The 19,981-nt window shown below is 57.0% G+C and overlaps 2 protein-coding genes across 2 annotated transcripts in view; one reads left to right on the top strand and one right to left on the bottom strand.

Moving 5' to 3' along the window:
• The first annotated feature begins 5,072 nt into the window (after nucleotides 1–5,072).
• On the top strand, nucleotides 5,073–18,011 carry TMEM37 (transmembrane protein 37). The gene is made up of 2 exons (XM_062184708.1): nucleotides 5,073–5,147; nucleotides 11,348–18,011. Exons 1-2 carry the CDS (start codon nucleotides 5,127–5,129, stop codon nucleotides 11,918–11,920), a joined length of 594 nt encoding a protein of 197 aa, XP_062040692.1. The 5' UTR covers nucleotides 5,073–5,126; the 3' UTR covers nucleotides 11,921–18,011.
• Nucleotides 14,535–19,981, bottom strand: part of SCTR (secretin receptor) — a 46,885-nt gene continuing 41,438 nt past the window's right edge. The window contains exons 11-13 of the mRNA XM_062195756.1: nucleotides 18,401–18,527; nucleotides 15,666–15,707; nucleotides 14,535–14,702 (exon numbers count right to left, since the gene is read on the bottom strand). Coding sequence (XP_062051740.1) covers nucleotides 14,535–14,702; nucleotides 15,666–15,707; nucleotides 18,401–18,527 — 337 coding nt within the window. The remainder of the gene's footprint in view (nucleotides 14,703–15,665; nucleotides 15,708–18,400; nucleotides 18,528–19,981) is intronic.

Raw genomic sequence — 19,981 nt, 5'->3', positions numbered from 1 at the left:
GGTGGCAGGCATGGTAATTCAGATGGCACCAAGCAGCTATGAAACTGCCCAGGGAACGGCAAGTGGCTGCTGCTCACTGCTATCACTTCCGGGTGTCTGCTGTGTAGTGGCTTGCCTTGCCCAAGGATGCCCAGCCTTCGCTATGTCCACCCCTCAACTCCTCCAAGGAGGAACCTCCAGCCCAGGAGTCTCCCTCCCCAGACTATGGCTCTCTGGTGGTGGTGACAAGGCTGCCCCTCCCATCTAAGTTTTCCTGGGGCCAGAGACCACCCGACTCACAGTGCCTTGGGGAACTGGGTGGTCAAGATCACAAGCTGGACCCGGTGCTGTGACACAGTTGGTTCAGCTGCCACTGGCAACGTCAACATCCCATATCAGAGTGCTGGTTGGCGTCCCAGCAGTTCTGCTTCTGATCCAGCTCCCAGGTGCATTAGCAGGGAGCTGGATCAGAAGTGGAGCAGCCAGGACTCGAACCGGCACCCACATGGAATGCTGGCACTATAGGCGGCGGCTTTACCTGCTATGCCACAGCATCAGCCCCTTATCTTTTTTGAAACCCATGTATATGAGCATTCTTTAAAAAGTTGATGGAAAATGCCTATTATGAAAAAAACACCTATAAATGGTTTTCTGAAATATTTTGGCATCAAAATGAAGTGATCTTTTCATCGCCACATCCAGAGTCACAAAGAGTGGCAAGTGGGAAGGGGGTTTGCTAAACTCTGGCTGGGACAGCGCTCCCTGTCCACCAGGGCCCGAGCAGGCCAGACCGGCTGGAGCCAGGGGAGTGAGGTGCAAGGAGCCACTGCAGGAGATGGGGCAGCCACTGGGCACAGGCTTGGCAGGGGCCAGACGCCTCCAATATCTCAGGACTTGGGAAGGAGTTGGACAGGAAGAGGCATGATGGCACAGAGGTGACAGTGGTGTGGCCACACAGGCTGGAGGTTCAGAGTGAAGGAGGGGTGTGAGGAAGAGAGAGATGGAGGGTGTGGGGCTTGACACAGGCCAGCGGGAAGCAGAAGGGCAGGGCAGGCAGGATTTTGACCCCAAAGCCCAAGCCCTTTACCACTGAAGAGGGTGGGGGGGCAGGGTTTGTCGATTTCTCCTTTGTCCCTCATTGGCCAGGACAGTGCTGACAACATACCAGGTATTCAATCAACTCATTCATTTACTCACAGAACGTGTGCTAGGCACCTGCTGTGAGCCGAAGAACCCGGCATGGAGCAGACAGGTGCTCTGCCATAGGCACCAGGGACACACCAAGGCACATGGCAAACAGCCCGGCCTCCTGGAGCTGTCACAGGTCATTGCTTTGGATGGAGCTCCTGCTCCAGCCCCCAACAGCCCAGGCTAAACGTCAAAACAGAGCCACTCACGCTGATGTTCCACATCACCCAAGCCAACACTAAGCTGTGTCTCGGATTTCTTCTGAGAAGTCAGGATTTACAGAAATAACAGCCGAGGGGCTGGCAACTGTGGGGCTGCAGGTAAAGCCACCACCTACAGTGCTGACATCCCATATGGAAGCCGGTTCAAGACCCAGCAGCTCCACTTCCCATCCAGCTCTCTGCTATGGCCTGGGAAAGCAGAAGAAGATGACCCAAGTGCTTGGGCCCCTGTACCCGTGTGGGAGATCAGGAGAGGCTCCTGGCTCCTGGCTTCGGATTGGTCCAGCTCCAGCCACTGTAGCCATTTGGGGAGTGAACCAGTGGAAGAAAGACCTCTCTCTCTTCCTCTCTCTCTCTCTCTGTAATTCTCTGCCTCTCTGTAATTCTTTCAAATAAATAAATCTTAAAAAGAAAAGAAATAACAGCCAAATTTCCCAAACCAGCAGAATTCGGTTGTCATGAAGACCAACTTCCGTCCGCCTTAATCTTTGCGCCTGGTATTCACCAATCAGTTTTCTGTTGTTCTGTTTCCGGGTTCCTGCCTCAAGAGGAAAGACATCTGAAATGACCAACTCACTTTCTGCTCTTTGCCTCTGCTTTCTTCCAGCCCTTCTCTGTCCACAGAACCAACCCCCACTCTCACCCGGCTCATTCTACTTTGTAGAAAAGTGTTGTCCAATTCCAGATTCAAAAATAAAGCCAGCAGCCACGGTGGCGCAGCTGGTAAAGCTGCTGCCTGCGACTCCTGCATACCATATGGGTGCTGGTTCGGGTCCCGGCTGCTCCACTTCCAATCTCGCTCCCTGCTATGGCCCGGGAAAACAGTGGAGGTGGGTCCAAGTCCTTGGGTCCCTGCACCCACGTGGGAGACTTGGAAGAGGCTCCTCCCTGGCTTCAAATCGGCCCGGCTCTGGCCATTGCAGCCATTTGGGGAGTAAACCAGTGGACGGAAGACCACTTCCCCCCCACCTCTGCTTTTCTGTAAATCTGCCTGTCAAATAAATAAATCTTTAAAAAAAAAATAGGGGCCGGTGCTGTGGCATAGCAGGTAAAGCCGCCACCTTCAGTGCCAGCATCCCATATGGGCACTGGTTTGAGATCTGGCTGTTTTACTTCCGACCCAGCTCTCTGCTATGGCCTGGGAAAGCAGTGGAAGATGGCCCAAAGCCTTGGGCCCTTGCACCCATGTGGGAGACCCGGAAGAAGCTCCTGGCTCCTGGCTCCGGATTGGCACAGCTCCGGCCTTTGCGGCCAATTGGGGAGTGAACCAGAGGATGGAAGATCTCTCTCTCTCTCTCTTTCTGCCTCTCCTTCTGTGTAACTCTTTCAGATAAATAAATCTTTTAAAAAAAAAAGTAAAGCCAATTAATATCTCGAAACTACACTGTTGGACTTTGGCGCTTTTTTCAGAACCTAAAAATATGGTGGGTCAGAGGGTGTGGGGTTGGGGTGGGGGACGATGGGAAGGAAAGGAAAAGAGAACAGAGTGGGTGCTTGAATTCCAGGTGGTGGTTATGGGGGACTTCCACCATAAGGTGACAGACGGCCAAGCCCAGGCCTCAGGTGAGTGAGGTGGTGAGACTTAGATGTATCTGGAGGAAGAACTGTTCAGGTAGAAGAAAGAGTAAATACAAAGGCCCTAAGGTGGTGGGGTGCTTACTAATAGATCTGCTTGTTAATTCACCTGTGCCACCTGTCATTAGCATTGAGAGTCTCCAAAGACCAGCCAGAGTGGGGCTGGGGTGGAAGTCACATCCTCCCTCCCTGGAGGGCATTCCCCTTTGACCCGGGACAGGCATTTACATGGGGGAGGGGGGAGCAAGCGCTGAATCTCTTGCACTATCTCGAGGACAGGTAGAAAAAGCCAAAGACTGATGGACAGGCTCTGGGCGTTTCAGAGCCCATCAGCACACCCATCCTGCCTCTCACTTGAACACCTGGAGATCCTGCCCTCACATCCCATCCCCCTCCACTGTCCCCACCATGGCCCCATCCCACTGACTCCCTGGTGAGTTCTGGTGATAATCTGGGGAGTTCTTTGCCTCTCCCCAGGAGTAGGAGGGACACCAAGGCAGTGCTGTGGGCACCCGGCTCTGCCCAAACACCCAAGGCCACCCTGGGGTGGGGGGGTACTTAGGAAACTCCGGGATCTACATCCCTGGCCTTCTTAGAAGCACAGGATGATGGGAACTGCATAGCTACTTCCTCTTTGTTACTTCTAAGTCATTTCTGCTTCTCCAGCTGTCTTGCTGACACATAGTCGTGCATTTTACTGACTCCAGGCTTTTCTGTTCTTACTAACAAAGCATAACAGGTTACAGATCCCCCAAACTCACGCCTGGCCACGCACCAAATCTTAGAAGGCCCCCAAGGCAGGTGCAGATCACTCACCCTGGCAGCTGCTTCTGACACTACCCCGAGCCGTACCCCCCCCCCCCCCGCGTCAGGTGCGGTCAGGTGCAAGGCTGTGCCCCAGAAGGCGTCTCCCACACAGCCAGGCCCTCCTTGTCTGGGTGAGCCCTTCTTCAGGAGCTCTGTCCTATGGAGGGAGATGCTGTTGGCTTCTGGAATCATTGGCTGGGGATTAGGCAGCTGGAAGCCATGCGGGGAAGGCCCCAGGGCTGAGAAGAGCTGAGCTGGCTGGGCCAGGCCTGCTCGCTGCCCTTGGCTTAAAGTTCATTGCTTCTCAAGGCCTGGCGCCCAACCCCAGCAGCACCAACATCATAGGAGGCCTCCCCCGGATCTCCTCCAACAGAAACTTTGCGGGTGGGGCCCAGCCATCCCCTGCTCTCCAGGCGACTCCAGGGCAGAATGGTGGCAGGAACTCAAAGGGCTGGAGAGGGATGACCGTCGGGTGGGAGACCCACAGACAGCTCTAACTCCCCTCCCCTCTCATGTGGCTCCTGGGGAAAGCGGAGGTAAATGCGGTGGCTTTGGGTGTCCTTGGGGAAGGCTGCAGAGGACTGTGCCCCATTTAGGCGGGGATCGTGCTTCGCCTTGGGCAGGAACCCCACCACCAGCTCTCCCTACAACGGAAAGAGTTAGCGGGGGCGTGTCCGTTGGAACGCACTGCCCTGGGACCCTCCCCCAGCCTCCATCCTTTTCAGGAGCTGGGGTGGGAACTTTGCCAGGCTGCCGCCTTAGGAACCGCAGCCCCGTGGAAGCCGAGACGTCGTGTAGCGGTGACATCCCTTAGGGCACACTGGCCTGTCTGCGGGTCCCAGAGGGTCCCACGCGCCCCCTACGGGTGGAGAGAACAGACGCACGCCGTTGGCCGCGGCAGCTCCTGCAGGAGCCGGGCCTGCCCAGTGCACGCTCTCCCTTAACTAACCGAGGCTCAGCCTCGTTCGACGCGCAGCCCAAGGCCGCACGGCCGGTGGGAAAGACGGCCGCCTGCGGGGCCTCCTCCCGGGGACCCCACCGCTACCCTGCGGTGGCCGCCCCGGACCTCGAGGACTCTGCGCTCAGAGATTCTGGAGCCCGGGAGTGCCGGGCCCGCCCTCTGGCTAGCGCCCGATCCTCCTCCCTCGGGCCCGTAACAGGCTCCTCCGGGCGCCCCCGCTGACTCAGCGTAACTCGAGCCGTCCAGGGCGGTGCAGCGGGCAGAGAGCGCCCCGGGTCCCCGCCCCCGACTTTGGACGCCACGCCCACGCCCCGCCCCGCTCCCGGGAGCGGCGGCCGCAGCAGCCGAGCGTCGGGCGGGAGCGAGGCGGCGACGCGCGGGCGCTCGGGCGCAGCATGACGGCCATCGGCGTGCAGGTAGCCCAGGGTCCACCGGCGCCGCGTGGGGAAGCTGCCCGGCGCGGGGGAGGGACGGCTCGGCGGGCTTCGCACCTGCCGGGGGTTCCAGCCGCGGGCCGCGCCTCCCGCCTGTTGCAAACCTGCGGGTCCGAGAAGACCGGGCGGGCAGCTCCTTAGGCGCCCTCCGCCCCTTGACGCTGCTCCCTCGGCGTGGTCGCCCCGGCCCGAGCTCGCGGCCCGGCGCGCTCCGAGGCCCGCAGTTGTCCGTGGGGAGGATTTTCCCGCTTCCCTTTGGGGTCCCCAGTGAGCCTGGGGTTGAGTTCGCTAGAGCCGCAAGGACGGGCAGTGTGTACCTGCAGGCAGGGTTTGCTTCCTGTAACGGGCGACGCGCGTCTTGGGAATCCAGATTCTCTTCCCTCTACCCGCCTTGGGGATGTCCGCGCGACGCTGGCGAGGGCCGGCACCGCATCTCCAAAGAGCTGGTTTGCGCTCAGAGTGTGGCAAGATGTTTGTGTTGGCCGGGACCCTCTTCTTGTCCTCCACCGGCAGGCTGGGGGTGGGGGGGAGGCACCTGTACCGCGGACGGGCGAGCTCCTGTGCGCGCCGGCGACCCGCGGAGAACGAGGCTCGGTGGCTTTGCTTAGGCGTTCTGCACCCTCTGCCGCGCTGGTGCTGGAAGATACTGTTCCGCCCATATTAGAGATGAAGTAACTGAGGCTCAGAGTGCCCACGGTGGGCAGAGAGGTAACACAATCGAGATTGAAAGCCAGGACTTCAGGCTCCAAATTCCAGCCGCCCCTTCTTGCCTTTCTCTGACTAGAGGAGCCCAATGCCCAGGCCACCTGCTAGCTAGGACCCGGCCCCCCAGGCCACATGGCCTCGGGCCCGGGGTGAGGTGCAGAGAAGGGAAGGGGAGGCAGTGAGCTCCTGTGCTTTGCTGTGCGGGTGGGTCTTGAATCTGACCAAGACAGGACCCGACAACGGAGGGATCAGGCGTGATCTGGGTCCTGGAGGAGCGCACAGTCTAGCCGTAGAGAGAGACTTGTAAACAAGGAATGGTTTCGGGAAGTGAGCGCTAAATTAAGAGGTGCAAAAGCTGTGTGCAAGATTAACCTCAGGGGGCAGGAGGAGAAGGACTTTGAGCCCAGCTAAGGAGGGGGAGGAGGGCTGGGAGAGAAGCCAGCAGAGCCCAGTGGTCAGCAGAGGAGGAAGGAGCCGGAGGATGCGGGTGGGAGCCGGGAGATGCCTGCTAGCACAGCAAGTGGCTCTACTCAGAGCTGGGGGTGCCTGGGTGCTGGGCTGGCCTGGTAGTTGTCCTTGCATTTAGGGGTGCAGAGCCACCTTCTAATAACTCATCATCTTCGCAATAACTGTAAGGTGGAGGTTCTTCCAAAACTCGGTGGAAAAATGGGGTGAACAAATAAGTTAATTCTGATGCCAAAATGATTGGAGACTCCTGCATAGGTGTTTTGTAATATGCATTGTCCATGAATTTTTTTGAAGCCCTCACATATGCAAGGATTTTCTGATGTTTTTGCAATAAGATAAACTGCACTCTATTTTCCAAGAGCTGTCCTTGTCTTCTCCCCATTTATAGATGAAGAAACAGCGAAAGAGGATCAAAGACCTTACTAGAGGTCAAACATGGCTAGAAAAGCAAGCAGTGTGCTGACTCCTATGCAAGTTGTGGAAGAAATTTCTAGATGCTGATGATGGGGACAGTGATGGCCCAACCGGGGCGTGGACAGTGTGGGTGCTGGGGGCAGCACATATAGGAGCTGTGCTGAGGGTCTGGGGGAATGAACAAGGAAGTTCACTTAACATGCTAGTGGTTGAGGGGAACAGGTGAGCTTTTGGGTTATAGGGGAAGGCACAGCCATGGCACTGGACTCAGTAGCCCAGTGGTGTCCAGTGACCCTGGTGTGTGAGTCCCTAGGGTTAGAGATGAAAAAGGGAATGCTTGCTTTTTTTTTTTTTTTTTTTTGGTTGTTGGAGCAAATCAAGGCCCTTTGAAGATTCAAGAAGCACGCAGCTGGGAGCGTGCAAGGCAGAAGCAGGATTCCTCTGGCGTCTTCCCTCTCTTGTTGGTGACCCTTCCACTGGCCCTGCTTGGCCAGCGACCCTCTGGGAATAGATTTCAGGCCCTGGCTCAGTGAAAGCCAACGGCGGTGTGGCAGCCTGGGCTGAGGAGTTGGGTGGTTAGCAATGGAGACTGGCCCCTGGGTTGCTATTGTTCCTAACAGTAGTAGCTCTCTGAATTGGGAGCTGCCTCTGTGCCAGGCATCTTTATATACCTGATCTCATTTAATAGTGGTGAGTTTTATGGGTGGACAGGGAGTTTCAATGTAGCTGTGTGCTGGGGCAGGAGGGAGGAGCCGTCTTCTGTGTGTCCTGTCTGAGGCACTGGGGACAGAAATCTAGGCGGTGCCCAAGACAGGTGGGGCTGAGGAAGGGACAGGATGGCCTGTTTTCCAGACAGCGTGATGTCTGCGGTCCAAGGGTTCCTGGGGAACTGTGGTCTTGTGATCTGTTCCCTGTGTCTGGGGCCTTCCCATCCTGGGACCGTGTCCGTCCCCAGGGACGCTGGGACCTCACCAGGAGCTTCATGGTGACTGCTTTCCTGCCGGTGTCACCAGCCCGGTTTTATAGATGAGAAAACAAAGGTCAAAGAGGTTGAGAAACTGCCCCAGCGACAAACACCTTTATGATTTTGTAGAGTAGACACCCGGCACAGAGGTTTTCCGAGTTGCTCTCTCCGGCAGGTGCTGTGGCACAGCAGGTCAAACCTCTGCTTGTGATGCCAGCTTCCCATAATGGAGTGCTGGTTCGAGTCCCGGCTGCTCTATCTCTGATCCAGCTTCCTGGGAAAAGAGCAGAAGATGGCTCAAGTGCTTGGGCCACTGCCACCTTCCTGGGAGACCTGAATGGATCCCTGGCTCCTGGCTCTGGCCTGGCCCAGACCTGGCTGTGCAGCTACTGGGGCTGTGAACCAGTGAATGGAAGATACCTTCCTCTCTCTCTCTCTCTCTCTCTCTGTCTTTCAAATAAATAAATAAACCTTTTTAAAGGTTCCTTTGGTTTGTTTCTATATAAATTTTTATTTATTTACCTTCATTTTCTTTGAAAAGCAGAGGGAAAGACGGGCAGACAGAGGTCCTCTATCCACTGATTCATTCCCCAAAGCCTAACCCGTTTGGCCTGGCCTCAAGCTGGGCCAAGCCAAAGCCAGGAGCCTAGAACTCCATCTGGGCCTCCCATGTGGGTGTGTGTTAGCAGGAAGCTGGACTCAGAAGTGGAACTGGGACTCAAGCCCAGGTATTTCCATATGGAATGCGGGCATCCCAAGTGGTATCTTAATCACTGCTCCAAACACTCATACCCGCCTTGGTTCACTTCTTCCCAGTAGGTTCCAAGCACCTTCCCTCATAGAACGCAGTGTAGATTCCTGGACGCCCCGTGCCCTGAGCAGGCAGCAGGGAGCTGCTGGAGTTGGTGAGGAAGGGGGCTTAAAGCCAGCCTGCTCAGCTTCTCCAACCCCCTGGGAGCCTCCCCATCCCCGGAAGCCAGGAGACACCGCTGAGAACCACAGCCCCAACTCCTCCTGGCTGTTCCCCGCAGTGCCCTGGGCTGCCTTCGCGTCAGGATCCAAGTCAGGTCCTGCTCCTGGTTCTGGCGCGAGTCTTTGGACATCTCCCTCTACTCGAATCCATGTCCTCGCAAGAAACCTCAGGCCCCACCACAAAGGCCTGGTCCTCAGAAGGCCCTGGCCAGTGTGTAGGAGCTGAATGGTTGTCACCCCCTGCACGTTGCACGCTAGTCGAGGCAGCTGGGCCTCACTCGGCTGTGGTGCAGGTGAGTTAGCAGAAAGCGGGATGCTACTAAAACAAAGCAAAGCGAATCCTTCCTCCTGTGTCCCTGGGGTGGAACTCAGCCGGGGCTCCTGTGTCTGTGTTAGCGACAGCCTTGCCACGCCTCTGCCCGCAAGCATCAGCAGAAATGGGGCCTTGTACTGGGGTCTTCCAGAAGATAATGGAAAAAAAAAGATGTTCATGCTTTGCAATTTTTTTTGGCACAAAACTCATCTTTTAATTACGTTCCCGTGGACTTTTTGAAGCACCCTGGTATAGCCCTCGTGGGGAGGGGCGGCCCATGTGGCCCAGGGGGCACCCCATGGTCTACATTTGTCCATGCTCCTGCATTCATAGCAGTGACAGGCACCTGCGAGCTGTCTGTTTTGCTTTAGCCCTAAACTGGGCTGTGACGTTGGGGGGCTGCTGCACACACAGCCACGGGTTGCTGGCACGCTTGCCCAGGAGGCTGGGTTTGGAGGGAGCCTGCCGTGGGAACCACCCGGGTTGTAAACTTGACCCTTCGCTAGCCTCAGGACCAACTCTGGAACACCCACTGAGTGCCCAGGTCGCACACCGTGCCAGGGACCCGGCGCAGCACGCTGTCTAGACGTGGTGGGCGAGGCCACCTTCCGGAACACACAGTGTCTGAGTGAGACAGATGATAACCACCCCGGAACTGCACGGAGCAAACAGGCTGCCTGGCCAACACTGGGATGGGACCTGCTGAGCACCGAGTGGCAGGAGAGACCTTGCCCAGCAGGGCACGGGTGGCTCGGAGGAGCAGGGATCTGCCGGGAGCCAGTTGGGCAGAGGGACAAAAAAAAAAAAAAAACAAGGCAGAGGCGTGGCAGTCGCACTGTCGTCGAGGGCCGTGGCCAGGGAAAGTGAGCTGGGCAGTGAAGGAGAAGGGGCAGGGCCGTCACTCAGGGCTTGTGGCTGTGTGCCGAGTTTGACCCTCTTTTGCTTTCTGGGTAGGGGGTTGGGAACGGTGTCCCCGTGGTGTCCCAGGATTGTGAATTAAGACGCCTCACTGCAAACCTTGCTGTTACTGGTCACAGAGGGGAGGGCGGCTGCTGGAGCAAGTCTCGTGGGTTCTTTTCCTCAGCTTAGTATAGAAATAAAAAGCCAGGAAACAATTTGCAAAGAGGCAGAAACTTTTATTTGATTGGCAAGCGACGGAGAAAGCATCTGGTCAGAGAGGAGCCCAGGCGGAGTGCCCGAGCAGGACACTGGCTTTGAGGAGGTGTCCCAAGTTTTTAAGGCATTACTGTTTGCTCTATTGGGTCATCCTATTGGGGTGCCCATTGGACAGGGGGTTCATGTATGTATGTTGATTGGTTGGGGCTCAAGGAGATAGTGGGGGGTCTCCTGAAGACTGTCTATCTCCTTAGGGGCTCAGCCCCCTCCCCTGCTAGCTCTGGATGGAAAATTGCAACTAACTTGAAGGTATGGTTTAAAATCACAAGATGATAGCCAGGGTCTCTTGGAGCTGGTCCAACTCTCCCCAGGTGCTCAGCCCCCTCCCCTGCCAGCTCCAAGTGAAAGACTGCACCCACCCTGGACGTGTGATTTAAAGCCGCAAGGTCGCACGTGCAGCACAAGAAGCTATGAGTGGGGGAGATGCCAGTTGGCCTGGAGACAGGCTTTCCAGCCACAGCCGGCAGCCTGCTTGTGCAGGACATTCTACCTATGTCTGAAGGGTCCCACAGACCCCAAGCCCCACCGGCCGGCCTCACTTGCCCGGCATGCCAGGAGACCTAGGTGGTAGGGCTGCCCCTTGCCAGTGCTGAGCCAGGAACAGAGGAAAGCCACCGTGGCTTCTCCAATAGATGCTTCTAGAACAGATACTTAGGTTGGTCAGCTCTGGGTGGGGTTCCGGCTGGGCCAGGCTGAAGGGCAAGGTACAAACATCACTTTGAGCAGTCAGGCAAAGGAGCGGGTGACACACAGTCTCCCAAACTGAGCATGGCCAGTGCAGTAGCAGGTGGCTCGGACCCAGGAGAAGACCCCTGTGTGCTATGGAAGGTCCCTGCTCTGTATGGCCCTGCCTTGCAGCCCTGCCAGGCACTGCTCTCGTTTTGTGTGCAAAGCAACCAAGACAGGTTGCCTGCTCAAGGTCACACGAGCCTGGCCAGACAGGATATCTTTGTCAAGGGCAAGGTTTGCCCGGGTCAGTTGGAATGTTTCGCCCATCATGGGGATTCATGAAAGGAAGGAAGGTTAGGGAACTTGCAGTACCGGGTAGGCGCTGGCAGGTGCAGCTGGGTGGGCAGGCCAGCAGAGGCGGGGAGGGCTCCCCTGCGAGCATGGGCAGGGGTGTGGCACAGGGCCCTCCCTGACAACGCTGCTCCCCGTGGTGTCTTGCAGGCCCAGAGGCTGTGGAGCCACGGGACGTCCCGCCGGCCCTTCTTCGAGGCCTTCATCCGGACCCTCATCATCACGTGTGCCGCGCTGGCGGTGGTCCTCTCGTCCGTCTCCATCTGCGATGGGCACTGGCTCGTGGCCGAGGACCGCCTCTTTGGGCTGTGGCACTTCTGCACCAGCACCAACCAGAGCGGGCTGCACTGCCTCCGAGACCTGAGCCAGGCCCAGGTGCCCGGGCTAGCCGTGGGCATGGGCCTGGCCCGCAGCATGGGCACCTTGGCCGTGGTGGCCGCCATCTTCGGCCTGGAGCTCCTTATGGTGTCCCAGGTGTGCGAGGATATCCGCTCACGGCGCAAGTGGGCCGCGGGCTCCGTCCTGCTCCTGGTCGCTTTCGTGCTGTCCTCCGGGGGACTGCTGACTTTTGTGATCCTGCTCAGGAACCAGGCCACGCTCATCGGCTTCACTCTGATGTTCTGGTGCGAATTCACCGCCTCCTTCCTCTTCTTCCTGAACGCCATCAGCGGCCTTCATATCAACACCATCACCCAGCCCTGGGGCCGGCCAGGGAAATTCTAGAGCCCCTGCAGGAACAAGGGTTCCTACAGGAGTGCACGGCCAACATGGGACTTGTCTAGTGTCACCTCTGGCGGGGATGGGGTGGGACAGTGACCTTGAAGCTGTTGCCTTGAGGCCACTAGCCTTTGGGTGGCCTGGGGCCCCTGCAGCCACAGCCATGGGTCAGCAGAGCTGGAGGCCAGAGAGGCACCTGCGGGCCACCAGCTTCACAGGCTTAGCCACTTTATGAGGATGTCGATTTTCGGAGAAGAAAACCATGTTGCAAGTCTTTTCTTGAGTTTGCCTCCCTGGACTGGAATAGATTTGGGAGCTGCGTGGGTGATAGGTGCCCAGGTTAACTGCACGGCCAAGTTCACTTCACACCTGTTTTGATTGACCGTGTGCTGGGACAGGATATAGGGGCCTTCGGGGTTGCTAAGAATGGCTTGTTCTTCGGCAAAGGGACCACTCTGTGCAAGGCTTTCTTCCGGCAGCTCCAAGGGCCTCGATGCACAGTTCTCTGGCCTTAGCTTGGGGCACGCCAGGGAGGCAGCTTGCAGGATTTGCTCTGAGCATCTTGCACATGCCTGTCAGACCCTTGCCGTGGGCAGGCCCTCCCAGGAAGGCCCAGCTGACTTCCAGCGCATATTTGTTTGTGCGTGGCTGTCTTCCATCAAGGCCAGCTGGCCTCAGGGGACCAGTTTTGGTCCTAGAACACATTCCAAAGAGCACGTATCTGGAGCTGCTGAGCTTCGCCAGGGTGCAGGGAACAGCCAGGCCCTGGGTGATGATTAACAGCCCAGCTGGTCATCAGCAGAGGTGGAGGGACCCGAGCGAGCGGAGACGGCCACACCTGGCTCCCGCTGCAGGTTCCTTCCTAATTTGCCCCTTCCCAGCCCAGCAGGGCGTGAGGCTTTGCCCTCCCTCTTCCCTTCCTGGTGAACTCTGCTTTCCACCAATTGCATGGGGTTTTGGTCTCTGCCTTGCTCTTGTCACTGCAGCTCCCCTTTGGGCTACACTGGGTGCCTATAACTGCCTCCACTGATTTTTTTTTTAAGAAATTAAAATAGGGCTTCACTTTTTAAACATTCTTTATTCATTTATTTGCTTCAAGAGAGAGAGGGACAGATGGATGGAGACAGAGCCCCACCCACCCACACACTGGTTCTTCACCTAAATGAAGGTGAACCTGGGAACTCCATCGAGGTCTCCCACAAAGATGGGAGGGACCCAAGCACTTGAGCCCTCACCTGCTGCACCCCCACCCCCCGGTGTGCATTAGCAGGAAGCCAGCGTCAGAAGCAGAGCCAAGCGCTGTCTTAACCGCTGCACCCAGTTCCCACCCCATTGTGATTTTTTGTTGTTACTCAAAGTCAGGAGGCAGTGTGGCGTGGCATGTAAGAGTGGCCCTGGAGGTTGGACAACCGGGGTATTCATCCATCATCCTCGGCCAGGAGAGGTTTTCCTTGGACTCGAGCTCATCAGGCACACAGGCTGGGAAGTGTGTCTCTTTGGGGGAAGGGCAGGGGGGTGGGGGAGGGGGATCCAGGGCCACCCAGAGCCAGAACTGGAGCTGCCCACCCGGGGCAAGATGCCTTTTCCTCTTCACCTGTGGGGGTTGTGGGAGGGGAGTTGCTGCTTCTCTGGCTCTAGATTGCTTCTGCCCGAGCACTGGGTATTTAGGTTTTGTAAAGGCATTCCTGTATTTTGCCCCTCCACCCTCATGTCCCGCAGGGAGTGCAGCTTTGAAATCCATGGGCATGACGGCTCTTCAAAAAGTACATGGAAAATGCAGACCATGAGAAAACAAAAGGATGCATGGATTCCAGATTTTTTTTTCTGCCAGAATAACTTCTAATTCCACTGTCCATGAAGTTTCATGGAGCACCCTCCCTCATTCATCCAAGGTTGCTGAGAGCCACAGTAAGGGGTGAGACAGACATCCCGAGGAGCTTAGTGGGGGTGGGGAGACAGGCGCCTATCCCATGCCTGGGATAAAAGACCTTGGACTGCACGTCTGCCAACCTGATGCAGTAGCTTGGGCGAGTCACAGGGCCTTGGTGAACCCATTCCTCATCTGTGAAATGGGATCATGCCCCGTGTCCTGCTGCACCTGTAGCCTGGGCGTGCCCGCACCATGTCAGGGAAACTAACAGGGAATCCCAGGCCCACCCTGGCCTCGACTGTGACTTGATCAGGTTGATTTAGCTGTCGTCCCGAAGGCTCCAGTGAGAGGGCTGGAAAGGTGAGTGGCAGTGGGGGACAGACAGGGCCCACCTGGGGTGTCTATGTTTGTCCCTGAACATGAGCCAAGACTGGGGCAGCCCCTTCCTTTCTCCAGCAAAGAGTCAGGGTGGCAGCCACGCAGCCCTCAGGGCTGAAGGACTGAGGACAACCACAGGCCAAATCTTGCCCTGAGTGCCACTTCCTTGTCCCTCTCTGGGACCCTTGGACTCCCCTTCCCAGAAGAGCACAGAAGGCCAGGGTGGCCTTCCACTCATGTGCCCCAAGTGCCTTCTGCTCAGTTCTAAGGACTCCAAGGCCTGGGCGGGGGGTGGTACCAGCCTCAGGAGAGCACTGGGTGTCGGGCTGCTCCATAGTAATCTCCAGCTCCCTCAGCCCCGCTCTGGGCCTCTCAGATGATGCTGACCCTGCAAGTGTCCCGGTTGCGCCCCGAGGGGCAGGACTTGGTGCTGTTGAGGCTGCTGGTGCCATTGCTGAAGGAGGAACTGAGGGCCACAGGGCAGAGCTGCGGCTCCCAGAGGTGCCACTGCTGCCACTTCTTCTGAACTTCTAGCTGCACCTGCCGGAGGCCACCATCAGCCAGGGAAAAAAGGACAGGCCCCAGGCTTGCAGCCCACGCGATCCCTGGGGGCCTCTGCCCAGCCCGTCTGGGGTCCTGTCACCTGCAGGCCGCTTGGTTGACCATTTCCGGCCTCGGTGTCTAGAAGATACTGAGCACCTGCCACCCCGTTACACTGTGTTCCAGGACCAGCCCTGTGGTTTGTTTTCCCAGAACACGCAGACCCACGCAGGACCCCTGGGTGCTTATTTGCATGAGGCCGCCCCAGCTGGGAACCTGTCTGGGAGCCAAGGGTCTGCTCTGTGGAAATTTCCTCCCCAGTCCTCGGCTGGAACAGCCAAACCCTTGAGGCTGGGCTTGATGCTTGCTTTCGGAAAACACCGGGGTCACTGCCATTGGAGTGTGGTGAACCCAGTAGGAGGCCAGCCGTCAGCACTCCACACACACACAGAGACACACACACAGGCCTGGCTGGTGATCGAGGACATATTCAGCCAGCGTTGGTAACGTGGCCTCCATGGGGCCTCGCGTCCTGACCCCAGCACTCCACGCAAGGCAGGAGTCCTTACGGTGACTGTGCTGAGGACAGGCAGCCAATGCTGCTGAGTCACCCATTTCCCATCTGAGAAGACCGAGGTCACCCACTGAGCAAGTGTCAGGGCAGTCAGCCGCTGGGATCTGGGTGGAGTGCCTGCACTCGCCCATGGCTAAGAGTCACCTGGAGCAAACTTGTGCAAATACATGTTCCCAGGCCCCAGCAGGCCGGGCATCATCTGTTGTTCTAACAGGCCCTGCAGGTGATTCTGCTGCCCCCAGGGAGTGCGCTCGGCCCCCTGGGAGACCAGCCTTGCCCTTGCACCCACAGCCTCAGCTCCTCTTCCCCCTTTTATATGCATCTTCCCACCACCCTTTCCGGGCAGCTCCTCCTCATCAGGAATCCAGGGGCACCCCCTGAACACTCACCTCCCCGTTGAGGAAGCAGTAGAGGACGGCGACCACCAGCCCCTGTAGGAGGCGTGGAGGGGCACGGGTTAGCACAGGGGGTTCAGCCTGGGCCAGGACAACCAGGCCTGGGGCTCATTCTTCCAGCTCAAGTCCACGGCCCCCGCTCTCTGAGCTCAGCAGGTATTAGGGCCACCTCTTCTGCTCCCCCCCCACACACACACAGTGCCCCTGGCTGGGCCTGCACCACCCAGCACCGACGGAAAGTCCCTCTCATCTATTCCTCTCCCAACCCCGTCTAACACAGAGCCTCAGGTGCATGTGGGTGGGTGGGGTCAGCGATAGTAAAGGAAAGGCGGCTAACTTGGGGGGCGCAGGGAGTGGCAGCAGCTGAAGTACTCCCCGCTCCTTCAGGAGGCGCAGGATGACCCCAGCAGGAGCCCCTGGTGGAGGTTTCCAAGATAAGCTGGACGTCTGGAGAACGTGGTCAACCAGTTCACACAGAGACAAACTCCGCAGGCAGGGCCAGCCGGCCAGCAATATATAAGCTGGCCCTGCCTGCTTAGCGGACAGGTGCAGGCACTTCATGGTCACGGCTTTATGTCCCCAGGCTTGCAGGGGTCTGGGCCTAACAGGACCCTCCCTGCTGGTACCTGGGGTCCCCGTTTTCCTGATGTTGCCTCCAGGACACTGGCAGGGTAGGGACTCCAGTATGTGGTGCCCGGGGAGCCCTACAGACCTATAGACCCTTCCGGCTTCCGGCTCTGCTCGCCCTCTCGCAGGGCCCCACTGCAGGCACCTGCCCTTCCCACAGACCTAAGTCTTGGCCTCTTGGGCAGTGAGCACCTCCCCCCACCACCACCAGGCCCAGGTGAACAGCCCTGACCTTGGGCGGCCCAAAGCCTCCTCTGAGCAAGCCAGCCCTTCGCCTCTGCCTTCAACAGGATCCTTGAACCAGCCCCTCTATGGAGAGCTTAACCTACAGGCTCCTGCTCAGGGGTGCTGGCACTCTTAAGAGTCAGGGCCAAAACCGGAAGGGGCTGCTTTAAATGGCAGGTGTGCAAGGGCCACTGGCTCCGAGCAGCTGTGTGTCCAAATCTTGGGGTCAGGTGTGAGAGAGCCCCAGACGGTGCCAGTGACCATCGCTGTCCAGGGACCACCTCGGCAGGGAAAGGCATTGACGGGCAGGATGTGCAGCGCTGCTGGGCCTGAGCAAAACGGCAGGATTCTGGGTTCTGGGCCAGCAGGGGCCCAGTGTCCAGGAAGGGAGCTGAGTCACAGGGGGGTTGGCAGGCCTGCAGCTCTGGGAGCCCCTCTGCCGAGGCTGCTGCCTGTCTCCTGGGACCAGGGTCACCAGGGGGCCTCCGCTGCCTGGGGCCCTGAGTCAGCAAAAGTGAGCTGTGGTCCAGGTGGCCATGCAGGCTCCCTGGCTAAGAGGAAAAGTGTCGTGGGTTCCCTAGGGAGACCTAGGGGGTGGCCTGGGTTCTAGACCGAGGGGAACAGGCGTGCAGAGGTGTGGGGAGCCCAAGACCTGACTCTGCTCAAGGATGTGTTCCCGGTGCCGCATCCTCCCAGAGCCTGTGAGTAACAGGAGGACCCCAGCGCACCTGCCCTGAATTAAAATGACAGCAGGCTCTGGTGTTCGGGACACTGGTGTGCGGACATTGTTGAGGACAAACTCACTCATGAAAAGCCACTGGGGGGGTTTCTATGTGGTCTTAGGGCCTATTATCACAGGGCTTTCCCTGGCAATTGATTTTCATCCAAAGAAAGGTAAATCTTGAAGCAGACTTGGCTGTCTTTGCTTGGGCCACTGGGAAGCTCCAGGTCAGATTTATGACCCACCTCGCCCACCTTTATCAGACTTGATCAAACTTGTTTTTGTGTTATGAACTCAACTTGGCTTTGTACTCTTTTCTCTCTGATCCATCATCTACTTATTTATTTTTTGTCTTTTATGTTTTTCCCAAAAGAGACTTCACATTATTTTTGAAAGGAGATAGCTATAAGTAAATAAACAATGTCCAGTGAAGTTTGGGATTTGTAATAAGGCTCCCTTCTGTCTGAACAAGGCTCCTTTTTGTTTTTTAACCTCAAACTATTCTGTTGAGTTGGTAGGTGATGTTGCAGATCCTTCTGTGTTTGAAGGGGGGTTTTAATCTTTAATAAGTTGTGTACACATCTGGTTTTAAAGGGTCAAATAATTCTTGTTACAAAACCCCACAGCCTCCAGCAGCCCCGCCCCTGCCGTTTCCTGTTCCCCAGAGGCCAAGGCTTGCAACTCTCTTAACTGATTCTAATCTGCTGATTTGGCTGCTGGGGGTTTGCAGTCTGGGGCATTTTCCATGGACTTCCCAGAGTGATGAGGAGCGTGTCATGCTTCACGCACCACCCCTCGGTGCACGCAGGGCCTGGCCTCCTGCTGGCCTTGGTGGTGGCTGGGCCCTCAGCGCTGACCTCACCCTGACCGTGCTACCCTGGTGACAGCTGCCCCACACACTGTGCGCAGACAGGGGTCACCTGTCTGCTCAGAGGTTTATCTCACAGCCCCGGCCCCGTGTGATGCTGGGGACCATGCGGCCCACCCAGAGTGGCCCAGCACAGGCAAGCTCCCTGCTGTGTCCCCCCTGCAGTCCCCTTCCCAGCTACTGCTGCACTCTGTGGGGCTTGCAGGGCCTCTGGCTCCCATTTCTCAGGAGACAGAGAGGAGAGAGGAAATGAGTCCCTGTTTCAGCTGCAGTCACCCCAAGGCTTACCTGGAATGAGCCGAGCGCCAATTCGAAAAACAGCTGGACCTCCATGGCGTCCTCGGGGGAGAAGGCAAAGACGATGTAGTGGATGCCGAAGAGGGGGATCAGCAGGAGGGTGGACCTGGCCAGACGCCTGGGGACACAGGGACACCCAGACATCTCCTGCCTGATGCCTTGAGGGCTCGGGAGCAGTGTCCCCGACTTCTTTGCTGTCACTTCTCACCTGGCAAAGTTTTCTATCTTCCCTGTACGTATCACCAGATCCGACACTGACCAACTCCGTGGACAATCCCACAATGCTGCTCGGGTACCTCTCCCAGTACAGAAGAGGGGAACGTGCCCACCCAATGACTTCATTCATACATTGTGGGTCTGTATTTTTGCCATGCTGTTTCTCATTGAAAAAAGTCCGCTTTCTTCTTCGTTAAGTAGTACGGACCTGTAAGAAGCTCTGCTATTTTTTTTCCCATGCAAGGGTTGCCAAGTTTATTTTTTAATTTGAAAGGCAGAGAGACAAGAGATCTCCTATGTGTGGATTACTTCCCAAATGCCCACAACAGCTGAGGGCTGGGCCAAACCAAAGCCAGGAACTAGGAACTCAATCTGGGACCCCCTGTGGGTGGCAGGGGCCTCACTGCCTGAGCCACCACCTGCTGCCTCCCAGGGTGCACCTTAGAAGGAAGCTGGGATGGGGGATGGAGCTGGGACTTGACCCCAGGTGCTCTGGTATGGCATTGGGTGTCCCACGTGGCATCGTAACTGCCCTGCCAAATGCCTTCCCCAGGGTCAACCAATTCAGCAATAAAAATATAGGATTCAGGTGAGTGTTTGGCCTAGCCTAGTTAAGATGCCCACAGTGCCTGGGTTCAATTCCCACCTCTGGCTCCTGACTCCAGCTTCCTGCTAATGTAGACCTGGGGAGGCAGCAAGTTCAAGAAATTGGGTCCTTGACACCCATGGGAAGACCCGGGTTGAATTCCTAGCTCCTGGCTTCAGCCTGGGCCAGCCCCAACCGTTGAAGGCATCTGGGAAATGAACCAGAAAGTGAGAGCCTTCTCTCTCTCTCTCTCTCTCTCTCTCTCTCTCTCTCTCTCTCTCTCTGCATTTCAAATAAATTTTTTATTTGAAAATTTATTTAACTGAGCAAAAACAGGATGCTCAGTTAAATTTGAATTTCAGATACACAAGGGAAACTTTTTTTTAAATGCAAGTACTCAAAAAAAGCCCAACTATTTGTTGTTTATCTAAAATTCAGATGTAAATGGACCTCCTGTGTTTCTTCTGGCAACTTGATCGCTGGTCCCCAGCTCCACCCCACCTTGCAGCCTCCTGCTGGCCCCAGCCAGCCCCCAGGGCTGTGTTTCCTGAAAACCCTGCTTATGGCAGCCCCAGCCCGCTAACACCTTTCTCTGCAGCATCTGAAGACTTCAAAGTATTTTTGGATTGCATATCCCCTGGAAAGATTGATGAAAGCTGTGGCCACTCTCCCTTGAACAATACACATTCCCTGAGGTCCAGGGCTCCCCAGCCTTGCCCCAAGGGCACATAGGATCTGGGCTCCATGGCTCCGCCTGGAAAGGCCCCCAC

This window comes from Lepus europaeus, chromosome 1 (genome assembly GCF_033115175.1).
Source record: "Lepus europaeus isolate LE1 chromosome 1, mLepTim1.pri, whole genome shotgun sequence".
Classification (NCBI taxonomy): domain Eukaryota; kingdom Metazoa; phylum Chordata; class Mammalia; order Lagomorpha; family Leporidae; genus Lepus; species Lepus europaeus.
The sequence above is the reverse complement of the archived record's forward strand: the minus strand, read 5'-3'. Positions and strand labels throughout refer to the sequence as shown.

Bases quoted from the DNA above. Each gene is read 5' to 3' on its own strand.
- TMEM37 (XM_062184708.1), top strand. From the start codon at position 5,127: ATGACGGCCATCGGCGTGCAG. The intron at 5,148-11,347 runs GTAGCCCAGGGT...GGTGTCTTGCAG, and splicing joins TGACGGCCATCGGCGTGCAG to GCCCAGAGGCTGTGGAGCCA.